Source organism: Peromyscus californicus, unplaced genomic scaffold (assembly GCF_007827085.1).
Source record: "Peromyscus californicus insignis strain IS unplaced genomic scaffold, ASM782708v3 Scaffold_14__1_contigs__length_90479793_seg_2, whole genome shotgun sequence".
Taxonomy (NCBI): domain Eukaryota; kingdom Metazoa; phylum Chordata; class Mammalia; order Rodentia; family Cricetidae; genus Peromyscus; species Peromyscus californicus.
The window spans coordinates 56,438,235-56,447,434 of record NW_026294436.1 but is presented as its reverse complement, the minus strand read 5'-3'; the positions used below and the strand labels follow the sequence as shown (position 1 = coordinate 56,447,434).

The following is a 9,200-nucleotide window of genomic DNA, read 5'->3' as shown; positions in this document are numbered from 1 at the left end:
TTCACTTTGTATTTCTCTGTTCGATTTTCCCAGCTGAATCTCCACCCCGTCTCTGACTCTTGCCCTTTCCACTTCTCCATTCCCCATTTCCCCTTTCCCCTCAGTTCCTCCTGCCCAAACCCTCTTAGCATCTATGCAAACTGTTAAACTCAAGTGAAGACTGGGTATATAAAGTTCCAGATAGGAAGGTAAGGGCTATGGTGGGATCTAAGGGAGTCTCGGGCAGTTTGCCTCATGTATACGACCTATGTCTGAGTGGTGGATGAGGGGTTGTTAAACATGGCGGATATAGACAGCCTTTGCCAAGCATGAAAGAGTCTGCTCATTCTGTGGGTTAGGAGGTTGGTCCCTGAAAGGGCTGAGGCTTAGAGGCCAGATCTTCCAGACCTAGTTGGCCCTTCCGGGAGCCGCCTGGTCTGTAGTGCAGGAAGGGGAAGGGGCCAAAGTGTGGGGGGAAGGCGGGGCAGGAAGGGGGAGCTGTGGTCAGGGAACTGCTCATGGGCACAGCTGCGCAGTTCTGTCAGGGCGGCTGATCGCCAGTTCCGAGCTCCGAAGCCCCTGTCCAAGATGATGCCAGCCGTGGTCTTGCTCTTGCTCCTTCTGGTCGAACAAGCAGGTAGGTAAAGGGTTTGGTGAGGACCATTAGCTGTACGTGGGTGGGAATCTAGGGCATGAATTGGGGGTGGAAGAAAGAAGGCTGGGGCTGGGCGGGTGGGCACAGGGCTGAGGCAGATTCAGAAGTTAGCCCTGTTGGGTCCCCTCCCAGGCACTGCTCATCATTTCCATTTTTATTGTCCCTTTCTTACCTTCCGAGTGACTTCAGGACCAATATGAAGGGTTTGTTTGTCAGGGGTGGGGACTGTGCAGCATGAAGAGCTGCTCTGGGAAAGTTCCATCTCTTGATCAGCAATGGATGCTCTCCATCTCTGTTGGGAGCCGATCTCTAGATAGTTATATATAAAGCCCTCTAAATAGGCTAGGGCCTGTCTGTGAGCTTGGGGGTAAGGCAAGGGAGTCCAAAGAGACAAGAATACTGTTTCTGGGGATGGCCAGGGCCACACCATTCGGTCAGCTGACATCAGTAGGCAGCAGAGTGCCAAGTCCTGTGTTCTCAATCATCAGCTGAGAAGTAACAGCAAAAGCCCTAAGACCCAGCGGCTCTAAGGTTCTAGGCTGCCCAAGAACTCCCCTCAGCTTTTGCTTATTTTGCATTCTATCAGTGTGAGTTGTTTGTCTTGTGGGGAGACAGGGTATTATGTAGCCCAGGCTAGCCTGGAAACTCCCTAACCTTGATTTCCTAACCTCCTGCCTCCACCTCCCAAGTGCTGGGTTTATAGGCCTGTCCTACCATGCCCAGCAAGGAGTTGAAGAGCACTGGTGGAGGGCTGACTTTTCACGGATGGGGGTTAAACCGTAGGGAAACAGAGAATGCCTGGGAAGCAGGGCCTCCAAATGTGCTTTGGAGGCAGAAAAACTGGGTTTGAGGTCCAGTTCTGTTGCTTAACTCTGGCCCTGAATGTTTCTAAGCTTTCCTGAGTACCTGCATTTCATCATCCGTAAAATGGCGATGTTGATGTTTCTCTCACAAGGTAGTTTTGAGATTTGTGCAATCTCGCCTGGGAGTGTTGTAGAATAAAAAGTACTTTACCAGTCTTGGTAACTTGACTTGTGTGGAAGTGGACAGGGCTATACCATTTTGTCAACTGGTAAGAGGATGGGTAGCATAAAGTGCCCAATCCTAGAGACGCATGCATCAGATGGGAAATAACGGCAAAAATATCAAGGTCCCAGAGCAGGCTGACATTCACCGCTTTGGTCCTGGTGAAGCTGGGAGCAGTCCCTGGAGCCCAGATCCTGTGTGATCATTGGAGGCAGGATCTCATTATGTAGCCCAGGCTGGCACCATTCATACTCTTCCTGCCTCATCTATGTGAGATTGTGTGTGGCCATCATGTTCAGTTCCTGTGCCCGTCGCTGGTGGTAGAGTTTCATTTCTTGGTTTTTTTTTTTGGGGGGTGGTGGTGGTGGTGAGGGGTTCGTTTGTTGTGAATTATTGTTTGTTTTTCTTTTTTTTTTAAATTTGTTTATTTTTACTTTATGCATTGGTGTTCTGCCTGTATGCATGTCTGTGTGAGGGTGTCAGATCTTATAGTTACAGACAGTTGTTAGCTGCCATGTGGGTGCTGGGACTTGAACTCATAATCTGTGGAAGAGCAGTCAGTGCTCTTAACCGCTGAGCCATCTCTCCAGTTCCCTATTGTTTGTTTTTCAAGACAGGGTTTCTCTGTGTAGCCCTGGTTATCCTGAACTCTATAAACCACGCTGGCCTCAAACTCAGAGTTCCACCTACTTCTGCCTCCCAGGCGTGTGCCACCACTACCCAGCCCTTTTTTAAAATTAATTAATTAATTTTAATTTGACAGGATCTCACTCTATATTCTAGGCTGATCTGGAGCACACGGCAGTGCCCTTGCCTCAGCCTCCCAAGAGCTGGGATTATAGGCATGACCCGCCACTCTCAGCTCCTGTGTGATTTTTTTTTTTTTTCAGTTGCACAAACTTCCCCTCTTCGAGGCCCAGCATGATTAACAGGGCAGAGTAGCAGGAGGAAGAATCCATGTTTTAGATTTAGTTTGTGGTCATTCCTTTGAGCTGATCCCGCTTTACAAAGTGCAGAGTCAGCGGTATCTGTAGCGCCTCAAAAAGTAGTCGCTTCAGTTTTGGTTTGTTTTTTTGATAGAGTTAAGTGCCTTGTGGGGCAAAAAGCAGTGAGTCTGAGAAGATGACCAATACCAGAGTAATTGCCTTCCCCCCTTCACCAGCTCACATCCTTCCTGTCCAGCCCTCAGCCACAGGTCACAGGACTGAGCAGAGACACACTCTTGTGGTTTCTGTGCTGAAATTTACCACTCTTCTCTCTCCCCTCCCCCTCTGGGCTGAGGTTTTTGTCTCAGCCCAGTAAACTCCGATGGGTCCTTGAGGTAGAAGAAGTGTTCAATGATGCCTGAGGAACCACAATACTGAAAAGGGAGGTCTGGGGCTGACAGGGAAGTCTCTAACCCTCAGTAAACCAAGTCCTACCACAGCAGAACCCTTCATGCTTCCTATCTGACTCCTGCCGTAGTCTGTGGGGTAAGGGGTAAGGTAAGAGAAACGACAGTCTAAAGACGGAGTTAGTTTCTTCCCTTAGAAGGACCCCCACAAGGCCCTGTCCCACCCCCCTGACCCCTTTCCCTTCCTCTGAGCAACAACCCCCGCTTCCCTGTGCACTGGGTCCCATGGGCACCCTGTATCCCTTCAGCTGCCCTGGGAGAGCCCCAGCTCTGCTATATCCTGGACGCCATCCTGTTTTTGTATGGTATTGTTCTCACCCTGCTCTACTGTCGACTCAAGGTAAGGCGGGCTGGGGCGGTCTAAGAACCGGACCCAGAAGTGGGAGGGTGGTGGCGGGAAGGGGAACCGAAGGGGTTCTCCATGGTTTGGAGGGAAAGGAGATGGGCCTCCAAGTTCTCCTTTACTGATTGCCTTTCCCCCACTTCAGATCCAGGTCCGAAAGGCAGCTGTAGCCAGCCATGAGGTACGGAGTCTCCCACACCTGCGCGTCAACACTTTTTTCTAGGCTCTCAACCTTCCTGGGTTACTAGCCTTAGGTCTGAGGCCTCTGGGAAGGCATGTGTTTTAGGCACTAACCTGCACCCTGCCCCTCACCTCAGGATGGGCAGCAGCCTGCCATCTAGTTGAGCTGCAAATAAAATGTCTGGACAGGAAAGAATCAAGTAGAGGTAGCAATACACGAGAGAGTTGTGTGCTGTACTGTACTGTGTGTTTGTGGCCATGTGGGTACCCATAACAGTCATGCGAGTGCTCCTAGCTCAAGGCAGCTAACACTAACCTTGACCCAGATACTCCCTGGGTGGGAAGGAAGCTGATGGGAGGCCCCGAAGAAGGTATTGGTCTCTAATGCCTTGCTCCTTTCGTCTCTACAGAAGTCAGAGGCTGTTTACACGGTGAGTGACTCTCTTTTCCCTACTTGAGAGGTCAGAAAAGGAGGCTGGAGTAACCTGGATAGGAATGGGGTCACCTGTGAGGTGGATAGGGGCCCTGTGGTGAGCTCCAACTCCTGATCATCCTTTGACTCTCCTGCAGGGCCTGAATACCCGGAACCAAGAGACTTACGAGACTCTGAAGCATGAGAAACCACCCCAGTAGCTTTAGAACATATGTCCTCGGTTGCATTCTTTTTCTGTTTCTAGTTCTGTCTTAGCCCTCATGGTTGACATCACTATGCTACCTCCATGCTTGGGATGCAAGCTGACCTTACTCCCATAATGATGCTAGGCTCTAAATTAATGTACACCAGCAGTTCCTCGTCTCCATTAAAGACTTACTCACGGATGTTTATTGCTTCATTCCTCTTTCCTTCCCTGGTCCCCAACCCTTGCTAAACAGCAGAAAGGGATTACCTTCCAATAAAGCTGTCACAGAACTGACTCCGCTCACTTTGTCATTTCTCATATATATTGGTTCAGTTTGTACAAAGCATTAGGGCTGGATGTTGAAGGTACAGTTTTGAATAAGGCAAACTCAGCTGCTGAGAGCACAGGACTTCAGGGCTCCTTTGCTTTTTTTGTTTGTTTGTTTTTCAAAACAGGGTTTCCCTGTGTAGCCCTGGCTGTCCTGGAACTGGCTCTGTAGATCAGGCTGGCCTCAAACTCACAGAGAGCCACCTGCCTCTGCCTCCCAAGTGCTGGATTAAAGGCATGCGCCACCACCGCCACCACCGCCGATCTGGCTACTTTGTTCTTCTGGGGTATGAATGCTGACTGTATCTACATGTGTGATAAGACCCTCGGTCTCTTGGTGCTCTGAGATGGAACTAGAGCAGGGAGCATTCTTACACTTTCACTCTGTGTTGGGAGTATAGATGTGTTTGGAGACATTGGAACCTAAAAAATCACTTCTGTATTCAATGTAGCTTTTTGTTTTGTTTTTGTTTTTGTTTTTGTTTTTCGAGACAAGGTTTCTCTGTGTAGCTTTGCGCATTTCCTAGATCTCGCTCTGTAGACCAGGCTGGCCTCGAACTCACAGAGATCCGCCTGCCTCTACCTCCCGAGTGCTGGGATTAAAGGCGTGCGCCACCACCGCCCGGCCAATGTAGCTTTTTGTGTCTGAAAAATGAATCATGATCGGTTTGTGGAGAAGCCTGTATGTCTAACCCAAAATAGTCACCAATCTAGATAGTATCAGTGGAGCTTGTGCATGTTTGAATTAGCATAGCTGGAAAGCTGAGCATGCAGAAGGAATGTGATGACAAGGATCATGTGACCCTCCTAGTGGAAGATTTTATAAGGACAAGGAATTTTCAGGGGATTTGGGAGCAAGAAGAGCCTCAGAGAGAACCTCATAGAGGTTGGGGGTAGGAAAGGTCAAGGGGAACAAGCTGGGTCCAAATGGGAGGTCATTTCCTCTACAGTGGGTAGTCAAGGCATCCCCTGCCAATGACTGTCCTCTCCCCAGACTCCCCAGGAAGCTCTTCGTGGAGATGTTTAAGCCATGTAGGGTGCAGTGAGCTGGTCTCCGACCTGCCTGCTTTCTTCCAGAAAGGGCCAGAGTGTTCAAACTCACTCCTGGCAATCCCCTGTGCCAGACAACACAGCACTGCACTCCAGAGTGTCCAGGCTCACCCCTGGCAATCCCCTGTGCCGGACAGCACAGCACTGCATAGTGATTTATATTTTCAAGGTATTTTCCCGTTGTATCATTTTATCTGCTCACTAACCTGTATAAGAAATTCAGACTTCAGCCGGGCGGTGGTGGCGCACGCCTTTAATCCCAGCACTCGGGAGGCAGAGCCAGACGGATCTCTGTGAGTTCGAGGCCAGCCTGGTCTCCAAAGCGAGTTCCAGGAAAGGCGCAAAGCTACACAGAGAAACCCTGTCTCGAAAAACCAAAAAAAAAAAAGAAATTCAGACTTCGACGTATTAACTTGTCTAAGGTCACCTTGAAAGTAGGGACACCGACTTTCTTGTCTATATACATTGTTCTACATAAAACAGAAAGTTTCGTTGTTGTTGTTTTTATATTGGTTGTTCAAATGCTGGGATTGAACCTAGGGCTTCACACATGCTAGGTAAGGGATCTACCATAAACTATATCCTTAGCCATTTTGTTTGTTCTCCTTTTCCTTTTGGGTTGGTTTGTTGGCTTGCTTTGTTATGAGACAGAGTTTATTTTGTAGCTCTGGCTGTCCTGGAACTCCCGGCTCCTGCGATTAAAGGCCACCACACCCAGCTAAATGAGGGGTTTTGAGTGAAGACACTAGAGCGCTCTGGGAGAAAAGGGTTAACCTAACCTTTTATTGTGGGATGACGGAAACACAGCGTTCCCCAAGATCAAAAGGAAAGATGGGCCCTTGAATCACACTGCAGGGTTCTTTTTATTTTTATAATTTTGGTTTTTCGAGGCAGGGTTTCTCTGTGTAGTTTTGGTGCCTGTCCTGGAACTCACTTGGTAGCCCAGGCTGGCCTCGAACTCACAGAGATTCGCCTGGCTCTGCCTCCTGAGTGCTGGGATTAAAGGCGAGTGCCACCACCTGGCTGCGGGGCTCTTTTTAAACAAAACAAAACAACAACAAACCCATGATCTTTTCATAGAAAGTTTAAGGAGAAATTCTGAGGGTTACCCTTGTTTCCTATGACCCCCAACTCAAGGGATTTTTGTCTGTGAGTCCTTCATTCCTTTCTTGGGTCCATGTCCTTCACTGATGCTACAGAGCATCGTGGGGACACTCCTTGGGTTTGGTGACAAATCACAGGCATCTACTCTATCACGTCCATCATCTATTTCTTCAGTCCTTTCTTCACAGGTCCCACCAAAACTCCCCTTCCCCTTTTAGAAACAGATTGATCTTTTTCCTTCCTTCCTCCTGCTCCTCCCCCACTCACTACTTCTCCCAATCACCCAGACACGAGACACAGCTTGATCCTTCCGCATTTATTGTAGAAAACCAGCAGAAGGTAGAGAGATTGGCTCTGGGGCAGGCCAGTAGGGCAGCTGGGGCAGGAGGACTGGTGCCCGGGCACAACTCACTTAGCAGCAGCAGGAGCTGCTTTCTCAAGGTTCATCCATTTGCTGAGGAAGTTCATCAGATCAGTTCCGGCTGTCTTGACTAGGGGGGTCAGCTGCTTTTCTGTCTCTTCAAAGTAAGACCTGGGGAGGGGAAGGGCCAGAGGTTAGTGTGAACGGCCCTAGTCACTGACAGGGTCTTCATCGGTAGTGAAGAGCAGACTGACCCAGTTTCCCAAGTGATACACCCTGATGTATCCTGGTATATCAAAGTCTGTAAGAGAAGGAGTAGACCTTCCATGCAGCAGGGGATCAGACACTAGAGATGACGGGAGTCCAAGGTCCACTTCCTGCTGCCCCCATCTGTCTGAGGAATACACTTAATCTATTGGGTAAGGGGGGAATTTTTCTTCCCAATTTAAACCTAATCTGGCACCCCAGCCGCTGAGTGAAGGTTCCCATGAGAATTCCTATCTTCCTATTTTCTGCAGTCCTGGAGCCCTTGAGCCCTCTCCTGGAGACTTACCTGACTTGGGTCTGAATCTCTGAGCTCTTGGCCTTTTCCATCAAGTCCTTGCCATAGTCAGCCATGGCCTTAAAATACTGACTGAACATGGTCGGCATATCTGGCTGTCCCGGCTCCTCTGCCTGCCTCCGAACCAAAGCCCCTACACAAACACATATGCATGAGCTTTTCATTTCCATGGATTTCCAGCAATGAATCTTGGTCTCCCCTCACACCCCACAAGATCCACCCCAGCTTTTAGTTCCTTCCTCAAATTGGTGTCCTGCTAGGTTTTTTTTTTTTTTCTTTAGAAAGGGAATGATCTTCCTCTTGAGTTCTGGTTGGCACGCTCAGCTATAGAGGCACAAGGGAGTTGGGTAGCCAAGACCCCCAGCACCTTCTTTTCTTTGGTTTCCTTTCTCCGTGTTATGAACTCACCTTCCAGGCTACAGATGGTGACAAGCAGTGCAACCATTGCAAGCAGCTTCATGATGGCAGCAGTGAGGACGTGGCCTAGGAACCGAGCTGCTGGTGGGAAAGGACACTGAAGTCAGATGGGCTATAGCCCCTTCCAGGGATCCCCACCCCCCACCCCCCGCCCCAGGCCAAACCTAAGTCTTTCCTTTTCCACGGTTAAAGTCCCATCCTCTTTACATGCTGCCCACATCTCTCGCGCCCTCATCATACCTGTTCAGTGTCGCTGTCCTCGGCGTCTACTCCGGGCCTGACAGGAGGCAGGGGCTATATACACATCGACTTCCCCACCCTGTCAGGTGACACAGAGAAGAGCAAGTCCAGAGGGGGCAGAGATCACGCTGGAGTAAACAAGTTGGAGAGACGGATAAAAGAACAAGCCAAAGGGGCGCTTGGTGTTAGAATGAGAGGCAGGGGGTATAAACTCTCATGAAGACCAAGATCTGCTTATGATTTATTCTTTTGGGACCGAGGGCTGAAGTTGATGGGTTAATGTGTAGCAGGGAATCAGGATTCTAAATTGTTTCTCTGGAAAGCTCTGACATGAAGCCCTTAGCCCTTGTTATCTTTACCTCATAATGGATAGACTACATTCCCCCAAACCTACATCCCCTCATAGCAACTTGGCAAAGAGGTATTTGGGAACAAAAGAAAGGAGGAAGAAACTAGGCATGTGGCAAGTGCCTTTAATCCCGGCACTGGGAAGGCAGAGGCAGATTGATCTCTGTGAATCTGAGGCCAGCCTGGTCTATATAGTGAGTTCTAGGGTTGCATAGAGAGACCCTGTCTAAAAAATTAAAAAAAAAAACAAAACTTTTTTTAAAAAGGAAAGAAAAAGAAAATAAATAAGAAAAAAGGAGTGGCAGGGAATGCGGCTTAGGGGAATACAAGCCAGAACAGATACAGCTGACTCTGTCCCTTTTTGAGTTAATGTGTAATGAGACAGGAAGAGGGGCATGAGAATGTAGAATAACACTCCTGGGTTCTTATCGATGAGAATACCCTACCCCCCAAAAAAACAAATTCAGAAAAACAGCCTCTGCCCTCCTGCTCCCAAATGCAATAGTCAAGAGGTTTCTGTCCAGGTCGAAGGTGCCTGGTCATTTGATCACCTTATCAGTGAGGTCCTGGCCCTTGGTCCAGCTCTAATTGTGTG

At 49.0% G+C, this 9,200-nt stretch overlaps 2 protein-coding genes across 3 annotated transcripts; one reads left to right on the top strand and one right to left on the bottom strand.

Annotated features, from left to right (window-relative positions):
• The first annotated feature begins 493 nt into the window (after positions 1-493).
• Fcer1g (Fc epsilon receptor Ig) lies at positions 494-4,490 on the top strand. Its single transcript, XM_052737596.1, has 5 exons — positions 494-616; positions 3,302-3,393; positions 3,542-3,577; positions 3,987-4,007; positions 4,147-4,490. Exons 1-5 carry the CDS (start codon positions 568-570, stop codon positions 4,207-4,209), a joined length of 261 nt encoding a protein of 86 aa, XP_052593556.1. The 5' UTR covers positions 494-567; the 3' UTR covers positions 4,210-4,490.
• Positions 4,491-6,978: 2,488 nt separating this feature from the next.
• Apoa2 (apolipoprotein A2) lies at positions 6,979-8,611 on the bottom strand. 2 transcript variants are annotated; one of them, XM_052736624.1, is made up of 4 exons: positions 8,258-8,611; positions 8,009-8,098; positions 7,592-7,733; positions 6,979-7,209 (listed from the first exon to the last, which is right to left on the bottom strand). In XM_052736624.1, exons 2-4 carry the CDS (start codon positions 8,058-8,060, stop codon positions 7,086-7,088), a joined length of 318 nt encoding a protein of 105 aa, XP_052592584.1. In that variant the 5' UTR covers positions 8,061-8,098; positions 8,258-8,611; the 3' UTR covers positions 6,979-7,085. The 2 variants fall into 2 exon arrangements, with proteins under 2 accessions (XP_052592584.1, XP_052592585.1); XM_052736625.1 differs by having other exon boundaries at positions 8,009-8,095.
• Positions 8,612-9,200: the final 589 nt, after the last annotated feature.

Coding starts and splice junctions, on each gene's coding strand:
- Apoa2 (XM_052736624.1), bottom strand. CDS start 8,060: ATGAAGCTGCTTGCAATGGTTGCACTGCTTGTCACCATCTGTAGCCTG. Junction 7,734..8,008: donor CACCATCTGTAGCCTGGAAG/GTGAGTTCATAA, acceptor GTGTTTGTGTAG/GGGCTTTGGTTCGGAGGCAG. Junction 7,210..7,591: donor GAGATTCAGACCCAAGTCAG/GTAAGTCTCCAG, acceptor TCCCCTCCCCAG/GTCTTACTTTGAAGAGACAG.
- Fcer1g (XM_052737596.1), top strand. CDS start 568: ATGATGCCAGCCGTGGTCTTGCTCTTGCTCCTTCTGGTCGAACAAGCA. Junction 3,394..3,541: donor TGCTCTACTGTCGACTCAAG/GTAAGGCGGGCT, acceptor CCCCCACTTCAG/ATCCAGGTCCGAAAGGCAGC. Junction 3,578..3,986: donor CAGCTGTAGCCAGCCATGAG/GTACGGAGTCTC, acceptor TCGTCTCTACAG/AAGTCAGAGGCTGTTTACAC.